This window comes from Fulvia fulva, chromosome 6 (assembly GCF_020509005.1).
Source record: "Fulvia fulva chromosome 6, complete sequence".
Taxonomy (NCBI): domain Eukaryota; kingdom Fungi; phylum Ascomycota; class Dothideomycetes; order Mycosphaerellales; family Mycosphaerellaceae; genus Fulvia; species Fulvia fulva.
The window spans coordinates 3,499,257-3,521,865 of NC_063017.1; the positions used below are offsets into that span (position 1 = coordinate 3,499,257).

The following is a 22,609-nucleotide window of genomic DNA, read 5'->3' on the forward strand; positions in this document are numbered from 1 at the left end:
CGCGTGATCAATGTCTCAATGCTGCAGCTGAGGCAGTAGGGTGGCAAGATCACACGAACGGCCGCAGAACAGCATCTGGAACATCGGCATCGCCATCATGTCGGTCTTGATGAATATTCGTGCTGCCAGGTACTAGCCATGATGTGGAGCTTCACATGCAGGCCGACAGCCACGACTTGCAGAGGTCACGAACATGGCTCTTGGCTCGCTAGATCATGCATACCTAGCGACATGGCCAAGCAGATCTACCGACAAGGTATGCGGAGGAATGTGGTGCATGCGGGATGGTCAATAGACCGTAGGCAAGTACATAAACTCATGTTGGCCTCCCGACACTTGATTAATCGCTGGTGTCGTGGCGGGCAAGATGCGTACAACTTCTCCTTTCATTGCAGCTTGTGCTGCCATTGGTGCAGTACAGGCCGCTCCTTTTTCCAACAGCAGCTCACAAAGCGTCAACCTCCACTGGATAGGCCCGACGCCAGCCTACAGCTCAGGAACTACATTTGGTCTACCCTGGAGCAAAGGGCAATTCTATCCCAACAGCACGACCTTCGGACTGAGCAGTGGCGGCGGCCTACAGTCATGGGGCACGGCTTACTGGGCGGATGGATCGTACAAATGGACTGCACATGCCATTCCTGAGGCCGATGAAGTCCTCGAGGAGTACACAGTCACAGCTTCGACAGGAGCTTCGGCATCGAGCTCGTCTGGTATCAGCGTGGACGACTCGGGCGGAGAGATCACAATCGACACGGGCAAAGTCACAGCCACTTTCCCTACGTTAGGCAACGTAGTGCTTCGCGAGATTCGAACGGCCGCTGGAAAGACTGTGGGTCAGAACGGCAAGTTGGTGCTTCACTCGCAATCCGGTGTCGACAACGACGTAGCGGACAGAGGCAACACTTCGATCCAGTACTTCGACTTCGAGAGCGCTATCGACAACGTGACTGTCAGCAAGGACAACTCGGCAAGAGCTCTCGTGACCGTTCGAGGAAAACACCATACTAATGGTGATCATATCGACTGGCTTCCATTCATCCTTCGATTCTATTTGTACGCAAATTCGGATGCCATTAGGACAGTCCACACTCTAGTCTACGATGGCAATTCTACCACCGACTTCATTGGTGGCATTGGTGTCCGTTTCGAGGTCCCCCTGGCAGATGAGGAATTCTATAATCGGCACGTGAGGCTCGCGGGTGTTGACGGTGGTCTACTCAGTGAGGCTGTTCAGGGTCTTACAGGCCTGCGCCGCGACCCTGGTGCAGTCGTTCGCACTGCTCAATTTGAAGGAGAGGCAACACCCAGCGAGGACACTTGGGACACACGTGTTTCGAGCAGATTGCATTGGATACCAACATGGTCAGACTACAGCTTGACGCAGCTGTCTCCCGATGGCTTCAACCTCAAGAAGCGAACCAAGGCTGGACAGAGCTGGGTCAAGATTCCAGGGAACACAAGAGCAGATGGTCTGGCTTACCTTGGCGGTGCTACTCAGGGAGGTCTTGCTGTAGGTTTGCGTGACTTCTGGAAACATTATCCCACTGGTCTTGACATCCGAAATGCGGCTACAGACACAGGCGAGATCACAGTCTGGATCTATAGCCCTGACGCAGGGCCACAAGATCTCCGACCCTACCATGACGGTCTGGGCCAGGAAAACTATGAAGATCAGCTGGACGCGCTTGAGATCACTTATGAGGATTGGGAACCTGGCTTTGACACACCTTACGGCATTGCAAAGACGCACGAACTTTTCATTTATGCCTTTGACGAGACACCAACGCGCGACAGGCTCTCCACCTTGACGGAGCATACAAACAATCCTCCCGTTCTATACGCAGAACCTGCTTACATCGCTGAGACAAAGGCGTTGGGCAACTACTGGGCACCACCAAGCAGCAACGCTAGCGAAGCTGCCCTCCTCATTGAAATCCACCTTGACTTCCTGGCCAAGTTCTACCAAGATCAAGTCGAGCAACGCAGGTGGTATGGCATTCTCGACTTCGGCGACTTCATGCACACCTACGACCCCGACCGACACCAATGGCGATACGATGTCGGTGGCTACGCATGGGATAACTCCGAGCTCTCTCCCGACCTCTTCTTCTGGAACTACTTTCTCCGCACTGGTCGTGAAGACCTTTACCGCTTCTCGGAGCACCAGGTTCGGCACAACTCCGAGGTAGACGTCTACCATATTGGCGCATGGAAAGGTCTCGGCACCCGCCATGGAGTCCAGCACTGGAGTGATAGTGCCAAGCAAGCACGCATCTCCACCGCACAGTACCGCAAGATCTTCTACTTTGTCTCTGGTGGTGATGAGCGAGTCGGCGAACTCGTTGAGGAAACTCTCGACACGGACCTGACATACGCCGTTCTCGACCCCGTCCGCAAAGTCCGCGAAGATGGCTGGACTCCCTCACCAGGTCAAGACGTCACAATCGGTCTCGGCACCGACTGGAGTGGTCTCGCTGCATCCTGGCTTATCGAATGGGAACGCCGCGGTCCTCGCTGGGAAGAGGCAAAAACCAAACTCACAAACACTATCATCGGTATTGCAAATCTTACAAACGGGTTCGTGACTGGTTCTGGCCTATACAACCCCAATGATGGTACTCTGAGCCCTCCACCCACAGATCCCAACAACACGGGCATTGTAGCAGTCTCTCATCTTTCTGGTGTCTTCGGTCTGATGGAAGTCGTCGCCGAACTCATCGAGCACTATGGCGATGATCTCCCTGATGGCTTTGAGCAAGCCTGGCTTGATTATTGCTATTACTACCGCGCCCCCAGAGCTGAGCAGACTGCCCGCTACGGCGACTCCTGGAACTTAATTTTGAGGCAAGGTCATTCCAGACTGCTGGCTTACGCTTACTCTCGCACTGGCAATGCATCACTGGCAGAAAGAGCCGTTAGTGAGTTCAGGGCTGATGGCTTCAATGAGACGAATGTGCCGTGGACAACTGAGAGGTTGAATGGAAGCGAGGTGTTGGCGCCGGTCGATGAGGCCGCTTGGATTAGCACGAACGATGCGGCGAACTTCGGGTTGGCTGCGATTGTGAATTTGGCGCTGATTCCTGAGTTCTTGTAGATATTGACGGTGGAGGACGAGCGCTTCGTGCTACCCGGTTCAATGAATTTACCGTCATTGTACTGGTAGACCACTGCTTTGTGTGGATCGTAGCAATGTGCTTGAGTGAAGCGCGCCGCGTCAGTGCGGCGCCAGGTCGATACGAATACCACGCAGACTCTCGTGCTCTTGCTTCATTCTTGGTATTCATGCTGGTGGCTAATGGTTGCGTTGGAGATGATGGGGCTGTGGTTAGGCTTCATGCTGATGTATTCACAGAGCACTACGCAAGCATCTGATGTCTACACTTTCGATGGTTCTTGATCTGGTACTTAAAGCATTATTTCCTGCGTGCTCACGCAATCAGCGGGCATTGAGTCGGCACCGGCGAAATTTGGTGGCAGCTCAGTCACGATAAGTGCTGGTGCCAGCAGTGGCGTTGGCAAACATACCTGTCTCGCTCGCATCTTTTACGACGTACTGTATCATATCAGAGGCTTCCAACACCTACGTGTCGTCGAGATAGCATGAGCAATGCCGCGACAGTGGTTGTCCATAGATGCAGTCTCAAGTATGGCCGTGAGAATTTGACCTTGATATGTGGTAGGGAACGGGGTCCCTTCATGGATTGAGCCAACGCAAAGGCGCAAAAAAATTGGGACTGCCATTTAGGCGCTAATTCTGGAGCGTTGTTGGCTCGATCTTTTGTTTTGCACTTGAACTTTCCCTTCAGCTCAGGTTCGATCCATGCCGATAACAATGACCAGACATTTTGCCCAACAGCGGCCTCGATTCTTTCTGCTAGCACGCACCACAGATCCTCCGACGCTCGCGATAACTGTAGGTCATGGCGTGCATGTCAGTGAAGCAACAACCGAAATTATCTTAACATGTGAAATGCTTGGCGTGGTCCCGCGTTCAATACTGCTTCAATTTTGCGCGCGTGTCGGTCAAGATCATCATACGGGCAAAAGGAATGGCTGTTCTGTTCTCGATGATCATCTTATTATGTCCGAGATATGTCAGCGAGCTTCCGAAATATTCGGAAATATCAACACGAGACTCGAACGAGGGGCCTTGGCGAACCTGCGTGCCAAAATGCAAAACAATCGAGACCTGCTTGCATTTCTGATCAAAGCGCCTAAATGCCAGTCCCTTGAACAGACTACACGACTGATTGGTCCCGATTGTCATGCTAGTGTATTTCTGTAGCGCAATATGTAGGCAACAATTAGATGGCCCCCATCTGCCACCACACTCACACAAAGTAGTGGCACACCTACCTGCCCCTACCAACGCACACTACAGGACTTGAGGGGTGTCCACTTACCACATGCTCAGTACTGTGACCATGATCGCTGCCATTGTGCCGGCGCATTGCTTTGGTCACAATGCGTGTGACTTGCAGAAGCGCGCGTGCCATCAATAGCAAACATCACACGTACAGTATTGTCCAGAACAGAGGCCATACTTTTATTGTCTCCCATCAGCATAAATACCGTCAGATACTCCCACCATCTGCAAAGCCCAACTCAGCAGCGCCTCGTGCATACCACCTCCCACAACCAAGCAGACTTCTACCACCACCTCCGACCGCCATTACCAGCACAGCAATGGACGCCCGCAAGCTGGCCGCCGCAGCCTTCCTCAAGCCTGAGCTCGAGACCTCCGACTACTACGACATGCGCAAAGACGTGATCTGCGCCCACATCAAGAAGCACGTCGACGCCCGTACCCCTGTTTCCTCCTTCAACGAGCTCTACGCGGCTGTCTCCGCCAGCATCGAGAAGGAGACCGGCTTCGCAGTGCCACCCAATGGCGTGGAGAAGGCGTACAACAAGTGGAGGGTCGAGAGCGGTGTTGACGAGCGCACCTATGTCACCAGTGTAAGTCGGCTTCTCCTCGTGGAAAGGTAGAGCGGTGCTGATGTGGTAACTTTTAGCAAATCTCGGCCCAGCGCCAGAACTTCCAGACCGAGGGAATGCAGCAGGCGCTCGATGAGGCGGGAAAGCAGAAGGCGCCTTCGACCTTCACGGGGCAGTGAGTGATCTGTGGCTGCGAGGTACGCTTTGTATCAGATGCTGACAGTAAGTAGGCTCGAGTCCAGTCCACGCCAGAACCAGCAACAGTAAGGCGCAACGCGCCATGTCTCAGTACCTCCAGAAGAAGTCTAAGGCCATGATAATGCTGTTGCCCTGATCGGGTCAGTCTCAAGTTTTTTCCTCTCAGAGGCGGCCGGCGCGCGCAATGGAGTTCACAATATCATCATAGGGTCAAGATAGGCCAGCCAGGAAGGCTTAGGATGAGAAACTGTACAAGTCTTGCTGAGTGAGGCTATTGTAGCATAACAGAGTAAGATCTTCCTCCGCGCCAAATGCTCTACAGTATAGTATTTCGCTCTTCGTTGCCTTCTATCATCATCGTCCCAGCCACTGTAGAGACACATGCACTCACCTTTGGGGGTAGTCGCCCTACGAGGCCTCCGGGTACATGTTCTCCTTGAGGTGGACGCCGAGCTCCTCTCGCACACTCTGCAGCTCCTTTAGGTACTCCTCGTACTGGTTCTTGTTCTCCACCTTGGCCTTGATGCCTGTGCCGTGAACGTTAGCATCCAGATGTCCGCTCATATCCATGGCATTATCCATTCTTACCCTCAAATATCCGCACAGCCGTTGGGTAGTCGTTGACTCTGCGAGCTGCCCTCAATGCAGCGGTGATGACAGACGGCGATGGGACCAAATCGTAGGCGAAAGCGTTGTTGAGGTTACGCTGCAGCTCGAAAACATCCTGGACCTGCTCGAACTCCTTCTCGTACCTGCATACTCCCACATGGTTAGCCCGTCAATATCTCACAGTACCCCGGTAAACATCAGGTCCGGCTGGTGGTGTGATCGACAGTGTTTGAGGCAGTTTGAGCTCTTTCCGCGTCACTGTTCCCATTGCGCCGCATCTGAAGCTCCAGGACGGGTATCGTACCTCGCAGTGAACTCCTCGAAGCTCTCCTCGTGGTGTGGATCGTGGGGATCGTCGGCGGGCGATGCTGCGAGCCTCCTGCTGGCGGAGGAGAATGGAGCCGCGGCGGTGGTTGGCTTGAAGACGGGCGACACGACGAAGCTGCGGACTGGGCGGGCGGCGAAGAATCGAGCCCGCGACATGCGAGCCAGCACGGCGGACGACATTGGGAGCGGAGATGGGGTGGGTGGGGGGTGGTCGAAGTGTTGTCGGCGGTGTTTGGGTACTTTTCAATGCGACTCCTAAGCTGCCGCAGGACTGACGCTGTCTCGCTGTAAAGCTTGGCAGCAGGAACAATCCGGGCCGAGCTGAAGACGCGCGATGTTGGTGTTCGGGTCGGGTATCAGGAGACGTCACTGGGGGCACTTTGATAGCAAATTGTACATCAAGATCACATGCAATAAGGCCAAGAGACGGAGTGAAGGCCAGCAATATCCTGCGCTATAGCTATCTTCCTTGCACGCGGCCTCCAAACAGCATCGCAGAGCTCCCGAAGCTGCGATTGAGTGTCGGCCAATCAGAACTGCTTACCTCACTCTCCGCGATCACCTCTTGCGAGACGTCTCGAACATCACCTTGACTGCCGCAAAGCATTGGGCGAGCTCTGCCACACAACAACCGCCAACATGGTGATCAACCCAACGTACCTCGCCCAGAGGACTCGCTCCTGTACGCGAACGCCCCCCGAACCACGCTCTGCCGCCGGACCGCATGTGCTAACGTGACGATACAGCAAAGAACTGGGCGGAAGCGAAACACAGAGTGCTGGCGAGCTACAGAGATTGGGTCAGAGCGGTATGTCGAGACTACAAGAGAAGAGACAGATGGGGACACTGCGATGAGAGGGCCGTCACTGTGGCGGGGACAGAAAGCTGACGGGCATGGCACACAGGCTCCAGAAATCCAGACAATGTACTCGCTCAACATGCCAGTATCTGCCCTTCGCACAAAAATGAGACAAGAATTCGAGAGACATAGATATGTGTCACAGCTCAAGACGACGGATGTGCTGCTGTTCAACAGTCACCAAGAATTGCAGGTGCGTTATACACATACAGATTTTGAACATGGCGCGGGAAGGAGACGACACAAGACAAGAACACTGCTAATCAAGGCGGTAGGAAACATTGAACTTCTGGAAACAACTCACACATGTACTCAAGTACTTCAGAGCAGAGGAGGATCCGAAAGCAGCACTACCGAAGAACTTTATCCAAGGATTCATCGAGGTATGTACCTATCACTTCGATACTGGTTGACATAAGCTGACACATGACAGGGACGGAATTAGAGCTTCGTACAGCAAGACAGCGGAAGCATGTTGCACATATCATACCCTTAGAAGCTACTCTGATCAGACCAATGCTGAATGAATCAATGCGCGCAAAACGCCTCAACTCCAGACCTCCGTAAATACATTACCAAAGCCAGGACGCATGGCTTGGTCTTGAGTGCCCTTACTTTCCACCTTGCTGCTGCTGCCCTTGCTGCCCTTGCTTCCCGGTCGCTGGCCTGAAAGTCAATCTATCACATGTCAGCCCCACGCTCATTCATATGCTCGTGGATTCACTCACGTGTCACTAAAGCTCAAGGTCTGATCATCTCTTGCCGCCTGCAAGCTCGCTCCCATATCCTCAGCGAACTCGTCCGTCTCACGTGGCACTGTCTTCTTCATCGGCTCATGCATCTTCGCCACCGCATCCGTAGGATCAGGGTACGTGGGCTTCTTCAGGAGGGGGTTGTCGTCGTAGTACTTCTTCATTGCCTGGGACAAGGATCAGCTGCTGTCACATGCTCGGATCAAGTCTCATGTGAAGATTACCTTCTGGCAGTACTTGCGTGAGTCGACGCCTCCACACTCAACGAAGTACTTCTCGTAACGGCACTGGAGGGTGTTGTAGGAGATGGTAATGCTGTGCTCCGTGGCGAGAGTTTCGGCTACGGCCTTGTAGATGTCGCCGTAGTGCTCAAGTGGTGTCTTGATGTGCACATGGTGCTTAACGGCTTCGCAAATTGCGGTCTCTTCGGGGGTCATGGTGGAGGCACTTGTGGTGATGGCGGTGGTGATGGCGGTGGTGATGGCGGTGGTGATGGCGGTGGTGATGTGGTGTGCATGAAGATTGGTGATGTGCTTAGAAAGGCGATGCGCATGAGAGGAAGAAGAAGAAGCTGGGATTAGCCATTGACAATAGGGAGCATGTGAATAGGCGCAGCACAGTCATCACGAGCATGAGCATGACAATAGTTCTTGAGCGCAATGTGGTGCAAAAGAGCTGGCGCACAACTGGTGGCCTTTGCATGTGATACTTGACAATGACAGGCACCAGCTCTTGAGTTTACGACGACAATTGCTCTGCTTGTGTAGGAGCTTTGACTATTGGGTGTAGAGCGGTGGCTTGACGCACAAAATTAGCGATTGAATGAACCACCGATGCAAAAAACAAAGGCTCGAACTCCGGGCCTCTGGTGGACTTGACACCACCACACGGCAGCAAAAAGTGCAAAACAGCTGAGCCAATGTGGTTACTCTTAGACCTCTGCTGTTGTCTGATTAGAGACGTGTGCTAGTAGGAATGATTCGCCAGATTGTTTATGCTCAACTGTACCAAAAGCAATTGGTTTTGCGTATGTATACACTCATTCTGCTCTGTTACGTCAGCGTTTCGTCGCCGTTGAGGGTGCCATGACCCTCCAGCCCACTTTCACATTCCTCCACCTGCCATAAGACTCCTGCCCCTCCAACTTTCATGCCTCGCCACAGGCGGCGCCAGATGTCTTGCCCCCCGCCATCCGGCATCTGAGTGGTGGCTCCTTTACTTGTGACAGCTACTCCATCTGTCGTCTTGAATAAAACATGCAGCAAGCTTGGCCGGCTTGTTCTTGTTCATGCGCTTCTTCGTCTCAGTGCTCCAAAATCAATCCTGTCACGCCCTCCTTGATGTAATCTGTCTCTCATCTCGAACCGATCCTATCTGGATGTTCCTCGTTGAACTGGTCTCGTGACGCAACGAACTTCTCTTCCACAGCATCACAAAGATGAGCAAGGTTCTCGAGTGCTCTGCGCAAGACTATGTCTGTGTGCACACCATCTGCAGTAACCGTCAGTCATCACTCAGCGTCGTAAGCACAGGCTGACGCTTACCCCAGGTCTGGATTCTGATGTTCATGAACGGCTCTGAAGGATGTGGGATCGAATAGCCGCAGAATTCAACGTCAGGGCTACAGCAAATGGTCAGCATGGAGGTGGAAAATGGTGGCGGCGGTGGCGCATCTCTTACTCTTTTGTGAGCATGTACCGAAGCGCGTTTCCAAGGGTGTGATCTTCGTTCTCGAATGAGTATGATGCTGCCGTGAGTGTGGCGCCGGGTAGCTGTTATAATGTCAGCAAGCCCTTACACTCATAGGCACATGCTCACTGCACATACCAACTTTAGGCGGATTTTCTCGAGGAACGGAGGTTGACTGGTGCCGTTCGCTTCAGCGCAGGGGGTAGCATCGGCCATATCCTGATCGTTCGACATCTTCGAGGACGACCGAGTGTTCGCACAGAGAATGCAATGTGATGCGCAAAAGACGACATCGTCAAGCCTCATCACAAGATTTCAACGCCTGCAGTCTCGGCTAAAGTTTAAGGTTTAGCGCCATCTGCATGGAGTGCAAGGGTCTGGGCCAATGCGTTGGGCCGTTGACTAAGGCAGGAGCGACGTCAGTGGAAACTTTTGTGTGTGTGTTCCATGGCCATATCATACGCCTCCGGCGATTGTTCAAAGTACGAGACATAACAGGAACACGACAGTCATTGATTGGGCCACGAAATCGTCACAGCAGCCATGTCCACCGAGAAGCGCGTCCGCAGCGCCCAGATCGCTCGCGATACCAACGAGACCAAGATCCAGCTCTCCCTCAACCTCGACGGCGGTTTCCTGGAAGAGCTTCAGAGTGATGGCAAGACGAACGGCGAGGGACATGCATCACAAGCGTCGAAAAGTCAAACAATAGCAGTAGACACCGGCATTGGCTTTCTAGACCACATGCTTCACGCCATGGCAAAGCACGGAGGCTGGTCACTTCGACTACGAACCCGCGGTGACCTTCATATTGATGACCACCACACTGCGGAGGATACTTGCATTGCCCTTGGCCAAGCTTTCAAGCAAGCTCTTGGCACGATCACAGGGTTGGCGAGGTTTGGATATGCATACGTGCCCTTGGACGAGGCGTTGAGCAGGGCAGTGGTGGATCTGAGCAACAGGCCATATTCGGTGATTGATCTGGGAACAAAGAGGGAGAAGATTGGGGATTTGAGCTGTGAGATGTTGCCACATTGTTTGGAGAGCTTTGCTTTGCATGCTGGCATCACGATGCACATCGACTGCCTCAGAGGAGCCAACGATCATCACCGAGCGGAGAGTGCTTTCAAGGCATTGGCTGTAGCGCTGAGAATGGCCATCTCACCTGTGGCGGGCAGAGAGGGTGAAGTACCAAGTACGAAGGGTGTATTGTACTAGGGGAGAAGAGACGAACCAAGGATGTTGATCATGACCCGTTACCGCACACGACTCCCCTCGATTCCCGATTGCAGTTCCTGGCTTCGGCTCGATTGTACGACCGTGCTACTCGAAGACCTTTTGCAGGTAGCCGGACAATGGCGCAGCCGCACACGCTGATGTGAAGGGGCGTCCTGGGGTGGACATGAGCAAGCGAAGGTGGGCATCGGCAGGTAGTAAGTGGTGGCGGGGTCCGCGTGCATGCGCACGAGTGCCCACGTATCGCCACCAAGTTTGAAGTTATAAATACACGAAAGATTTACCTTATGTCATGACAGCTGAGCAACAAACAATCTGGCCAATCAATTCTATTAGCGCACGCCTTTCATTAGGCAACTGTAGTAGTCTCTCGAGTAACCACATTGGCTCAACTGTTTTGTCATTTTCTTTTTGCTAATCTGACCGAAAGGCCCTTAGTTCGAGCCACCAGCCTTTTACGCAGCTGCTACTGTACCAGTAATATTCGTGCCACCATCATCAATGTGTTCCCGAGAGCCTCGCTAGGACTGCTCGGCACTCTCGTTCATCACTCAAATTCTCTCGCAGGCTGAAAATATGTGCGGTAGTGCACCACAATCAGCATGTGAAAGCAATTTTTGGCGTCTACCACCAGCCGGGGCCCACCATCCTTTCGCTCAGCACACATCGACCTCATGAACCAGAATACGAGACAAAAGAGCGCGAGGGATTGGGATGCCCTCGACAACGTAAGTTGATGTGCTCTCGCGTGGCGTGTAGAGCAAGAGCATGGCAACTTGCATGCCAGTCGCTGAGACTGGTACATATCCTCTGAAGCGCCGTTGATACGCGCCAATAGCTCCCAGTGAACGCCATGTCCGCGGAGCTCATCTCACAGCCATCGAATCTGGCTTCCCCTGAACTCATAGAGACGGCGCCCGATCAGGCGCTGTAACCTCCGCCCCCTGTTCACATCCGCACGCCATACTACGGTGCTGGACCATATCGCAAACGCCATCGATCCTTGAGAAACCCAGCATATCAGGTCTGGGAGGTCTGAGAACTCAATCTCCAGCGTAGACAATAGCCACCAGCATGAACACCAAGAATGAAGCAAGAGCACGAGAGCCTCCGTAGCATTGGTACCATTTCAGCGCTGAACGGGTGTCGGGCTCTTCCATCCTGCTAACCAAACGCCATCTTCACATGATCATGCCAAAGTACGAAGGACCAATGAGCATAGCAAGCTCTCGAAGATCCATCACAATATCCATAGGTCTTTCCCAAGCAGGAAATCTCGACTGTCCCGGTCGTCTTCGCACCATTGCAATGCGGTGATATGCCTCAATCCACATCGGCCCGGTTTGTGGTTGTAATGGCTCGCCAAATTGTGATATCGCCAGTGGCACGTTGCCGCGTACCGTCCAAAGATTTGGCAACATTGGGGCGCTGATGACCAGCCATCTCAATGCAACCTCTGGTCCTGGCAGCCAGTACATCATGGCCCAATTTATTAAAGTGGTCTCTGTCCAAGGGTTGAGATCGGCTAAGCGTGGTGAGCCAGGTGTACTTGGATGGGATTGCGTGCCTGGTGGTGGTGCTGGAGGCTGGATAGCATCGACGACATAGGCGAGCAGCCCTGAGGGAGAGTCACAAAGTGCAAAGGAAATCGTTTGTGGTCGTTCGCGTTGCTGCTGCTGTTGGGAACCTGGTGATAGCGGTGGGGTCATTCCGGGAACTTGAGGCACGACGGGCCAGAAGGACCCATGGATTCTTGTGGTGAGTATCGGAAGTTGTTCCTGCATGCGAAGTAATGTCTTAGTCTTGTGAGCCAGTGGACAGAAATCATTACTTGTCGGGCAACTCACCTCGGTGGAGGGACCGCTGGAATTGCAGTATGGATTGCTATGCAGCTTTCGGGATGAGTCAGTGCGATCATGCGGGAGATTTTGAAGCCCCATCCTGAGCCATGCGCGATAAAGCGTGCATATCCCAGTGACTTCATCAGGGCATCAAAAGCCTCTGCTGTAGTCGCAATATTGTTGCCTTCCTCTGATACCTGATCGCTAAATCCAAATCCTGGTATGCTTGGAACCACAACATTGAAGGACGGGACATTCTCATCACCTCTCGGCGGCGTTGCAACAGGATTACATAGCCCGTCGATCATGTGGGATACCGTGATGAAGCTCTCTGGCCAGCCATGTATAACAAGGAGCGGAATCGCGGTTGGGGACATTGATCGTTTGTGCACAAAATGTACTCGTGTGCCGTGTATGGCAAGTCGAAATTGAGGCAATGCATCGTTGTAATATGCCTCCTGCTCTCGCCAGTTGTAATCTTCTGTCCAATGATCGACCAACGGCTCGAGCTGTGATTCCGTGACGCCTTTGTTGCCTTGGAGGTGACGAGAGGAAACATCTCGCGGAAGCCTCGTGAGCTCCAGCATTTGCCTGGTGAGGTCGAGATATCGCTGCGAGACGTGCATGCGATACGGTAGTATAGTATCAGAGCTTCCTCCTGGCGAACGATCGCTGGTCGATGACGGTGTGGCCATATGCTGCACTATGCCGTTGCCTCGACATCAGGTTGCCAAGGACTAGTCGGGTCCGGAGATTAGGCACAACAGTCGTTGGCGATGGTAGGCTTCCTGCTAGAGTGTCTCTCGGCTGGGTCTTCTGTTGATGGACAGTCTTGCTCGAACCTTGGGGCATATGGTTCACGAGCCGTCGTGTGCGCTACGGTCCAGCAATATAATGGAGGAGTATGATGACCTTGGGTTAGTGGAATCAAACGCATATGTCCTCGCCTACGTGGACGGCTCGTAAGCTGTTCAGATGGCATCTTCCAGTAGTAAAGTATGCTAACCGATCGAAGGCCGCGTCGGGGTTGCCGTCATGCAGGAGATACTACGCACGACCGACTTCTGCTTCCTCTCAAGTAGCGACATTATCTCGAGCCTAAAAGCCTTTCCCATTGGACATTGGCTCAATTGAACATCGAACGAGCACTTACGAGCTGTCCCTGCAGCATGAGCCAAACCATTCCTAGACGAACTGTGGCGGTGCAGCGCAGATTTGATTGTGGCGCGCAGTACGCCACAGAGCGAGAACGTTCATGATCGGCGCATCTTGGTCTATGTGCCAGAAGTTGGATTCCGGGTGCATGGTTCCTGCATGGTTCCTGGCTAAAATCACAAGTGCGTCGGCAGTCTGTGAATCCTCGTCCGCCTTTGAGACGAAAACGGCGAGATATGTGCCGTCGTTAAGAACTTGAGAGCTTTCAGGGGACCGGAGGCGCCTTGAGCATCTTGACTGCCGAATCTGTGCTCTTGTGGTCTGATATGCGGCATGCTCGCCGAGTAGTTGATTCGAACAATAGAAGCGCTGTTATTGACCAAGGGAGGTCGAGGATGGCCCGGTCCCTGTAGAAGCATTAGTCCCAATCTTGACAAGCCCAATCACCACGCATGAGGTACTGAGCTGGTCTGCGGAGGTATCGTATCACAGATGTGCATAACGAGTGGCAAAGTAGATGCTGATGGTTTGCTGTTGCTGTAACGCTGTTCACCATGTGGTGACACCGAGGCGAGCTAAGACCTGGCAAGCGAGCTGTGCGACCGAGGCTCGGGACTCGGGTAAAATGAAGCTTGCCGCCCCGAATTTGACACCTTGACTTTGCGACCTTCTCTCGCGCTCGTCAACGATCGCATAACACTGCGATTTGATGCAGCGGCTAGAGCGTACCATAAACCATCGCCGTTGCAAGTTTAGCGTGCTACGATAGATTTGTTCGGCTGCAGTGCTGTCGCAAAGTGTGGGAAGTCATCCAGGGCGGCGGCAACGTTCATGTTCATCGAGCCTCGAACGGGCTGAGGACGTGGAGGTGGATCCCAGCCACAAGGACGCGATAGCGAGAGCTGGGACGAAATGCTCGCGGACCTCACGCTGGAAGAGAAGCTGAAGGGCGAAAGCATGGGATCCCGAAAGAGGAAAGCCCAGCACATCAGCAAGTGTAGCGGGCTAGTTCTATGCGACTGCTGTCTGCCAGTGCCAGCGTACCCGACGTTCGTTACGGTGCATGGCCGCGAGGCTTTAATCTATCTTGCCTGGTCGGCTTCAATTTAGCTCCTCAAGATCGACAGCCCAATGCTTGAGGGCGTGAGGACTTTGCCGCCAAATGCCGACTGCCGACTGCCGACTGCCGACTGCATACCATCACCGCCCGAGAACCAGTCTTAGTAGTTCTGGTCGCGACTGTGCCGGCGCACATTCAAGGCCTCCATACCTTTGACCTTCCACGCACCATTATCCTCCTGCGTTTCCAAAGTGGCATAGAACTGTCCATCGCTGTCATACAACTGGAACTTGCTGTTTGCGTTTGGTTCAATCAGTCGGATTTCATGGTTGTCAGGCTTTGTCCAGTCATACACGGTCCTCTTCTCTCCGGACTTGCCGAGGACCAAGATGGATCCTTCTCGAAGGTAGATTGGCAGCGTGTCAGAACCGTGCGTCTCTTTCACCCACCGCGGACCATTGACCACAGTGTCGTCCCAGATACTGGTCCATCGTCCGGCAGGCAAGTAGAACTCAATGTCTCCGGACTCGTTGAGAATGGGTGCCACGAGGATAGAGCTCCCCAGCATGAATTGCTGATCGCAGTACCAAGCAGTGCGATCATCTGGGAACTCCAGTGCCATCGCGCGAACGCTGACTGGCCAGCCATGCTTCATGGACTCTATCGCCTGACTGTACAGGTAGGGCATGAGCCTGCACTTCAATTGGGTGAACCTCCTGAGCACGGCTGTAGACCCCTGCTCACTCGTGTCGTCGTCATCGATGAGCCACGGCACACGATACGAATTGCTGCCATGCAACCTGGAGTGCGAACACAGCAGTCCAAATTGGACCCATCTCTTGTAAATAGTGGCATCCGGGTATCCTTCGAAGCCGCCAATGTCCACAGACCAGTATGAGAAGCCGGAAAGACCAAGTGACAGCCCACCACGCAGAGACTCTGCCATGGCCTCGAAAGTACTCTCGCAGTCGCCACCCCATTGTAGTGGAAACCGCTGCGTACCAGCGCAAGCCGACCGGGCGAACAAAACTGCCTCGTCCTTGCCATAGCGCTCCTGCAAGGCTTCGAAGACCAGCTTGTTGAACATGAAAGGATAGAAGTTGTGCATTCTCGCAGGATCGACGCTATCATCATGCCACTGAACGTCTTGCGTTGGAATCCGCTCGCCAAAGTCGGTCTTGATGGAATCCACCCCGGTATCGAAAAGTTTTTTCAAGCAGCCTACGAACCATTCGCATGCAGCTGGGTTGGTGAAGTCGACAATACCCATACCTGCCTGCCATAGGTCCCATTGGAAGACGTCGCCATTCTTTCGTTTTAGAAGATAATCTTTGTCGGCCGCTTCTTTGAACACCGGAGATGCCTGGCCAAGATACGGATTGATCCATACACAAACCTTCGTGATCAGTCCAGTGTCTTTGAGTCTCGAGATCTGACCTTTGGGATCTGGGAAGTGTGAGGACATGAATTCGAAGTCGCACCAGCGGAATCCGCGCATCCAAAAGCAATCGTAGTGGAAGACCTGAAGTGGTATGTCACGATCCCTCATGCCTTCAATGAAGCTGTTGACTGTCTTCTCATCGTACTCCGTGGTGAACGACGTGCTCAACCATAGGCCAAAACTCCAAGCCGGAACCTTGTTTGGCTTGCCAGTCAGGGTGGTGTACCTGCTCAGGATATCCTTTGGACTTGGACCATAGATAATGTACCATTTCAAGCGCTGGCCTTCCACGCTGGTCTGGACACGACAGCTTCGCTCGCTTCCGACTTCGAGCTCGACCCGTTCCGGTGTGTCAATGAAAATACCATAGCCTCGATTCGACAGCCAGAAGGATATGTTCTTGTAAGCTTGGTCGCTAGATGTTCCACCATCTGCGTTCCACAAGCTGATGCTCTGGCCGACCTTATTGAGAGTGCCAAATCGCTCGCCGAGACCATAAACTTGCTCGCCGACACCAAGGGTGGTTTGTGTCAGGATGTAATGCTTGAAGTCTCGCATATCGGCGGTCTGCATGGGGCTGCCAGGTCCTGGCGAGAAGGCGAAAGCAACACTTCGGTCGAGCAACGATGTCAGCTTATGCTTGCCATCTGCGCTGTGGAACTGGACATCGAACGTGTGTGGTTTCGCAGTGACTGTTGCTGCGACGCTGCCCGAGGTAAGAGTTGTGTCAGTGTCTGTCTTAGAGATCGAGGCACTGACTTGGGGCTGCCCGGCCGGAAAGAGTTCGAAGTCAGGACCTTTCTTGACAGCACCATGCCAATGGGTCACTTCCACAGACAAGATACCATCGCTAACAGCTTCGAGATCCACGGTCAAGGTAGGCCTGTTCAATGTGTCGCCTCTCGAACGGATCTTGGCAGTAGGACAAAGCAAGCCAAGCTTCTTGCCTCCGTTGCACTCCTCGATTGAGTATATGTCTTCAGCATACTCGACTCGTTTGTCTTCCGCCACCAACCACATTCCTTTACGAACATTAGCGACCGTTGTAGTACTAATGACTAGAGCCTTCCTCACCATCTCGGAACTTCATGATAGCGGCGTCTTAGTACTACGCTGCCTCGGCGAAAAGCTTCAGCAGGCCTCTATGCTCACTTGAGCAGAAGAAACAATGGACACGATTGTAAGAGAAGAACAACAAACCATCAGATGATCCATCATCCAACATGGAGGGGCATACGGAACAATACAGGCCGAGGTATTGTTCCGTCTAAGCTGCATTACATTGCAGCATGGAACAGCAGGGCAGCATTGGACGCAAATGCGAAGGGCCTTCGACACGGAAAATATGCAACGTCGCCTCTTACGTGGAAGCAAAGAACCTGTTTCGGCGTGTGTGTTAGAAATGACCTCTCGAAGATAGACTCCGTACCAAGCCACAAGGAGCACTCACCAAAGGCCCGGTCCACTGCTACCCTTGCTTGCCTGCATCATGACGAGCATGACAGCTTTAGCCACACATCTGCAGAGCTCTGTAGACCCGAATCCGAAGTTCTGTTCTGACAGACGTCACCGTCGGCATGACTGGTGATTTTGCTTCATAGCAGCTCTTCGTCCACAATCCAGGCTGATCACTCGACATCTCTGTGCACACATCAGTAGCATGCCAGACCAATCCAAACCACTGAGCCGCGAACCAGAAGTCGAAGATCTCATCAAGAACTTCATAACACCCGTTGGTCAAGGTTACGACCGCAACCACTCCACACATCCCGTGCAACTCAATGCTTCGACACACCGCGTGAAAATCAATGGCCAAGTCACAAGACCTATAGAGCTGTCAATTTCAGAGCTTCGGAACGAGTTTGCGCAACACGAAGTTGTCTGCGCGCTGCAGTGCGCGGGCAACAGAAGGCATGTCATGCGCACGAAGATCAAAGAGGTCGATGGAGTGGACTGGTTGGAAGGCGCAGTTATGAATTGTAAATGGCGTGGTCCGCTTTTGGCTGATGTGCTCGAGCGTGCTGGAGTCAAGATCGATCAACAGGATCGAGGCAATGCGCATGTTGCGTTCGCATCGTGTGAAGTGGAATGCGATGATGCCGCATGGTATGGCGCCAGTATCCCCTTGTCCAGGGCATTGCGCCGGGACGCAGAAGTCGTGCTTGCGCTTGACATGAACGATCAGCCTCTTTCACTCGGTCATGGATTTCCGGTGAGGGTTGTAACGCCGGGTATTGCGGGTGCGAGATCTGTCAAGTGGTCGAACCAGGTCACAGTGCAGATGCAGGAAAGCGAGAACCATTGTCAACACTTCGATGACAAAGTGCTGCCGCCGGAGGTGACCAGTATGGAGCAGGCCAAAGAAGTCTGGGAGACGATCCCCGCTGTGCAGGAGATGCCAGTGAATCCCGTGATTGCGTGGCCTCAGAGCGGGAGTGCCGTGCGACGTGATGCGGACGGCACTGTGAGCGTCGCAGGTTACGCTCTTCCAGGTGGCGAAGACGGACCTGTCGTCAAGGTGGAGGTCACGGCCGATGGTGGTAAGTCGTGGCGGGAAGCTGAGCTGATAGCGCACCCCGAAGAGAGCAAGTGGTCGTGGAAGCTATGGCAAGCTCTTACGAAAAACACCCACACCTGGATGATCCACAGCTGGGGAAAAGTGTCCACGACAGAGGCGCTAGCCCAAGACAGACCTTGCTGGACTCAGGGGATTCCGAACCTGAAAGCGACAACGCAGGCGCCAACACATCGAGAGCTACTGCAGGCAAGGAAACAAGGTCGCGCTTCTTTCCGAGACAAGAAGCAATGACAACTACTCGGCGGTCGGCAATGGAAAATGTCCATGACGACTACGTACCCCCATACGGGTCACAGTTTGATCACGGGGATGAGTTCGACGAGAACGGAGCACGAATCGATCCACCCAGCGACACAGAGGTGGGCGAGGAAACGCCGCTGTTCAATCTCCCTGACACGGTCACTGCCAGGAGACTACGGAAGGCACGATCCACGCCACAGGTTGACAACCATGACGACTCCCAAAAGAAAGGAGAACCGGTCTTACGGATTTCAACTTGCCAACGATGACTCCGATGACAGCGACTTCTTCGAAACAATGGCACCCGGAGCAAACAAAAGGCGCCGGAATGACGTACTGCCGCACAAGAAAGCTAGTGGCTGCACAAACGATTTATGTCAAAGCAAAGAGTCAAATCGGCAGGGACCAGACGGAGCCCTCTGTCAGGCGTGCAATGCGCGTTGGCGGAGGTGGTTGAAAACGGACCAACGAGGAGGACCAGACGGTTGGAAAACCACTGCAGCAGGACGAAGTCGGAAAGGCATACACAAGAAAGTGCAACCCACTGCACAACTAGATTCGGAGCAACGATCCAGCGACTCCGAAGGAGTGATGGCGCCAAAAAGGGCACCTAGGGGAGGCACACTAAGAGCTCACTGCCCTGATGGGGAGAAATGTCAGGCGTGTTTTGACTACAGTATGAACTACAGGAAGGCTCCCGGTGAACCAAAGTGTGTCGGGTGCACTAAAACGAAGAGAATATGCCGAAAACTACAGCTTCAAGCAGACGGCAGCCTGCCGGCTAAGAGAGCGTTCAGTTCAGTTCCGCCCAAACCTGGGACGCTGAGATTTGAACAATTCTGCGACCTATGCGCAAAGGCTTCAAAACGATGTGATGCTCAGCAGCCGATCAATCCAATGCAGCCGTGTACGCCCTGCCGGACGGGTAGGAAACGGTACTGTATTTCTCAGGCACAAAGGGCCCGAGCCGACGCCGGCCCCAGGTGTCTGGCCTGCGCTAGACACTCCAGGCGCTGTGACCGTTTGGCACCATGCGACGTATACAAAGAAACTGGACACTCCCGTTGTACGTACGAGTCTGACGACAAGACAAGGTGGTACACAGTACTTGTCAGTCCAGTGTCGCCGGACCAGGGAACGAATGACAAGGACGCTAATGTTGACCATTACAATGGCAGCAAGCAATGGTGCCGTTTCTGCGAGATCAAGGGTGGCACGAACAGATGTGATTTCCGACCAGGGGGCCCGCCGTGCACACCATGCTTCGACTCCGTTCAACGAGGGGCCGACCGATGCACGAACTGGACAGGCCCTGGGGAAATCGAGTCGGTGGCAACCAGAATGTTCCACCGTAACGATTCGAACGAAATTGTGAGGGACATCACGAAGGATGACAACTGGAGCCGGTCAAATATCGCTCCTGGTGCGGCAACGAGCGGCCGACGGAGGCCTGCAGTTGAAGACTCCGACGACATAGATGAATATCAGGAGCAAGAAGAAGATGACATATACTCTGAAGAGTACCGTGCCAAAGCTCGGGAAGCCTTGAAGAATCATAACTTTAGAACGACTTTTATGACAGCCACGACTTTGGCAGCTTTCGAGAACTCGGTGGATGTTGCACTGCGACCAGACCCTCAGTCCTTTGCGCAAGCTATGAAGAGCCCTGATGCTCACCAATAGAGGCAAGCCATTCAGGCCGAGTACGACAGCCTTATGGAGAACAACACGTGGGAGGTTGTAGATCTTCCAGCAGGGAGGAAAGCCCTTACCACGAAATGGGTTCTCAAGAAGAAGCTCGGTGCCCATGGCGAGCTCTTGAAATACAAGGCCAGGATGGTAGCACGTGGCTTTCAGCAGGTCGAGGGCTACGATTATACGGAGACGTACTCTGGAGTAGTGAAAGCATCAGCCTACCGTCTACTATTCGCGCTAACGGTGCTGAACAAGTGGACCTGTCACCAGATGGACGTTAGCACAGCATTCTTGAACGGTGAGGTCTTCGAGGACATCTACATCTACCCACCTCAAGGATACCCCCACCCCGGAAAAGTTTTACAACTTCGAAAGGCTCTCTACGGGTTAAAGCAGTCACCCCGACAATGGTACAGAAAACTGAGACAGTGGCTCCTAGACAACGGCTAGAAGATCTCGAAGTATGACGAGTGTGTGTTCTACCACGCAGAGAACACACTTATGATTACGGTCTACGTGGACGACATTAACATTTTCGGCCCCACCGAGGAAAATATCGACACCTTCAAAGCGCAAATATCGAGCGCTTTCAAGATGACCGACGCGGGTAAAGCGGCATAGTATCTAGGCATGCAACTGGATTGGCGGCCGGATGGACTGTACATCCATCAAAATGGGTTCATTCAACAAACCCTTAGCAAGTTTACCCTGCTGGGTTCAGCACCCGCAACGGCGCCGCTAGACCCTACTCGAAAGTACCTGGCGGAGAAGGAGACCACCGCGGAGGCGAGTTTCAAGACCAGATTTATGTCTATGGTCGGGTCCCTCAACTATCTCCAGTCCAAAACATACTGGCCGCTTGCGTTCCCCATATCCCTAATCTCACGATTCATGTCGAACCCGACCTAGTAGCACATAGACGGAGTCCTCCAGATTTTCCGATACCTCGGGTGCCACAAAATCGGGCTCCATTACAGCCCCAAAGCGGAACCTACGATAAGAGGCTTCGTTGACAGTGACTGGGGTGGAGACACGGACACGGGAAAGTCCACTACTGGTTGGGTGTACACACTCGCAGGCTCGCCAATATCATGGAGCTCCCAGAGACAAAAGACCGTCTCTAGCTCCTCTACAGAGACATAGTACATTGCTGCATCGGACGCCTGCAAAGAAAGTATATGGCTGAAAGATTGACGGAATCATCGATCTCTGCGCCAAAACACGACACATTCGAAAGCTCTTATCAAGGCCATTCCAACGATATAAAAAGCAGGCCACTGCCCCTAGGACTGAGGGAGTTCTACCCCATTCAATCTGGACAGCTTGAAGCTCTCTTCACCCTGTTTCTTCAGCTCCAAACGCCGCGGAGGTGCCTAGCTACATTAGGCAACTCCTAGGCAATGGCAGCCCAGGCTACGGTACTAACGGCGCCTACGGCCCTACAGGCGAAGCCCCCCCAAGACAACTGGCAGCAACTTATAGAGGACGCAAAAAGCATGGAAACTAACGATCAGCTCCCTTACCGGTCTCTACAGGTAATGATCACTCAGCTACGCACGGCGCTTGTACTGTCGTATCACCGAGGGCAACAAGAAATGAGGACGACGTCCCAGGCGATTAGCAAGGCCACCCGGAATCAACACCCCCATAGCTGGGCATCGGTCGCGGCATCGATACCAGGCCCCCGCCCAACGCACGATGCAGTTACGATCCGCATTGCAGCAAAGGAAGACCAGGCCGAAGTTGCGAAGCTATCGAACAAGGAGCTCGCCCAACGAATTAACCAACCAGGGGTGGTCGCAGTGAACCAACAGTCTAACGGCACCCTACAGATCTATACTAGCTCTGCTACTGCTAGGAGGCACCTAGAGGCACAGCCACAGTGGGCATCTAAGGTTGCGGCATCAGCGAAGGTCTCAACGAAACAATTCACGATCCTAGTCCACGACATGCCTAAGGAGTTTGACCCAACCAACCAGGGTCAC

At 53.4% G+C, this 22,609-nt stretch overlaps 12 protein-coding genes across 12 annotated transcripts; 6 read left to right on the top strand and 6 right to left on the bottom strand.

Annotated features, from left to right (window-relative positions):
- Positions 1-367: 367 nt before the first annotated feature.
- Positions 368-3,097, top strand: CLAFUR5_07294 (uncharacterized protein; the record flags this gene model as incomplete). Its single annotated transcript, XM_047906442.1, has 1 exon — positions 368-3,097. One exon carries the CDS (start codon positions 368-370, stop codon positions 3,095-3,097), a length of 2,730 nt encoding a protein of 909 aa, XP_047762925.1.
- An 897-nt stretch (positions 3,098-3,994) lies between these two features.
- On the bottom strand, positions 3,995-4,441 carry CLAFUR5_07295 (uncharacterized protein; the record flags this gene model as incomplete). The annotated part of the gene is made up of 2 exons (XM_047906443.1): positions 3,995-4,241; positions 4,407-4,441. 2 exons carry the CDS (start codon positions 4,439-4,441, stop codon positions 3,995-3,997), a joined length of 282 nt encoding a protein of 93 aa, XP_047762926.1.
- Positions 4,442-4,689: 248 nt separating this feature from the next.
- CLAFUR5_07296 (uncharacterized protein) lies at positions 4,690-5,275 on the top strand (the record flags this gene model as incomplete). Its single annotated transcript, XM_047906444.1, has 3 exons — positions 4,690-4,962; positions 5,034-5,116; positions 5,206-5,275. 3 exons carry the CDS (start codon positions 4,690-4,692, stop codon positions 5,273-5,275), a joined length of 426 nt encoding a protein of 141 aa, XP_047762923.1.
- A 272-nt stretch (positions 5,276-5,547) lies between these two features.
- On the bottom strand, positions 5,548-6,255 carry CLAFUR5_07297 (Cytochrome c oxidase subunit 6, mitochondrial; the record flags this gene model as incomplete). Its single annotated transcript, XM_047906445.1, has 3 exons — positions 5,548-5,666; positions 5,728-5,891; positions 6,053-6,255. The coding sequence occupies 3 exons, from the start codon at positions 6,253-6,255 to the stop codon at positions 5,548-5,550; spliced, it is 486 nt and encodes a 161-aa protein (XP_047762924.1).
- A 459-nt stretch (positions 6,256-6,714) lies between these two features.
- CLAFUR5_07298 (NADH-ubiquinone oxidoreductase) lies at positions 6,715-7,379 on the top strand (the record flags this gene model as incomplete). The annotated part of the gene is made up of 5 exons (XM_047906446.1): positions 6,715-6,757; positions 6,822-6,883; positions 6,981-7,127; positions 7,210-7,317; positions 7,368-7,379. 5 exons carry the CDS (start codon positions 6,715-6,717, stop codon positions 7,377-7,379), a joined length of 372 nt encoding a protein of 123 aa, XP_047762927.1.
- A 166-nt stretch (positions 7,380-7,545) lies between these two features.
- On the bottom strand, positions 7,546-8,123 carry CLAFUR5_07299 (uncharacterized protein; the record flags this gene model as incomplete). The annotated part of the gene is made up of 3 exons (XM_047906447.1): positions 7,546-7,612; positions 7,663-7,853; positions 7,911-8,123. The coding sequence occupies 3 exons, from the start codon at positions 8,121-8,123 to the stop codon at positions 7,546-7,548; spliced, it is 471 nt and encodes a 156-aa protein (XP_047762928.1).
- A 917-nt stretch (positions 8,124-9,040) lies between these two features.
- Positions 9,041-9,609, bottom strand: CLAFUR5_07300 (DNA-directed RNA polymerases I and III subunit RPAC2; the record flags this gene model as incomplete). Its single annotated transcript, XM_047906448.1, has 4 exons — positions 9,041-9,177; positions 9,231-9,307; positions 9,367-9,458; positions 9,514-9,609. 4 exons carry the CDS (start codon positions 9,607-9,609, stop codon positions 9,041-9,043), a joined length of 402 nt encoding a protein of 133 aa, XP_047763497.1.
- A 309-nt stretch (positions 9,610-9,918) lies between these two features.
- Positions 9,919-10,596, top strand: CLAFUR5_07301 (Imidazoleglycerol-phosphate dehydratase; the record flags this gene model as incomplete). Its single annotated transcript, XM_047906449.1, has 1 exon — positions 9,919-10,596. The coding sequence occupies one exon, from the start codon at positions 9,919-9,921 to the stop codon at positions 10,594-10,596; it is 678 nt and encodes a 225-aa protein (XP_047763819.1).
- A 1,199-nt stretch (positions 10,597-11,795) lies between these two features.
- Positions 11,796-13,150, bottom strand: CLAFUR5_07302 (Putative epoxide hydrolase; the record flags this gene model as incomplete). Its single annotated transcript, XM_047906450.1, has 2 exons — positions 11,796-12,366; positions 12,462-13,150. 2 exons carry the CDS (start codon positions 13,148-13,150, stop codon positions 11,796-11,798), a joined length of 1,260 nt encoding a protein of 419 aa, XP_047763498.1.
- Positions 13,151-14,830: 1,680 nt separating this feature from the next.
- On the bottom strand, positions 14,831-17,201 carry CLAFUR5_07303 (Alpha-xylosidase; the record flags this gene model as incomplete). Its single annotated transcript, XM_047906451.1, has 2 exons — positions 14,831-17,133; positions 17,186-17,201. The coding sequence occupies 2 exons, from the start codon at positions 17,199-17,201 to the stop codon at positions 14,831-14,833; spliced, it is 2,319 nt and encodes a 772-aa protein (XP_047763820.1).
- Positions 17,202-17,771: 570 nt separating this feature from the next.
- Positions 17,772-18,920, top strand: CLAFUR5_07304 (Sulfite oxidase, mitochondrial; the record flags this gene model as incomplete). The annotated part of the gene is made up of 1 exon (XM_047906452.1): positions 17,772-18,920. One exon carries the CDS (start codon positions 17,772-17,774, stop codon positions 18,918-18,920), a length of 1,149 nt encoding a protein of 382 aa, XP_047763821.1.
- A 1,350-nt stretch (positions 18,921-20,270) lies between these two features.
- On the top strand, positions 20,271-21,074 carry CLAFUR5_07305 (Retrovirus-related Pol polyprotein from transposon RE2; the record flags this gene model as incomplete). Its single annotated transcript, XM_047906453.1, has 2 exons — positions 20,271-20,540; positions 20,613-21,074. 2 exons carry the CDS (start codon positions 20,271-20,273, stop codon positions 21,072-21,074), a joined length of 732 nt encoding a protein of 243 aa, XP_047763822.1.
- Between the last annotated feature and the right edge of the window lie 1,535 nt (positions 21,075-22,609).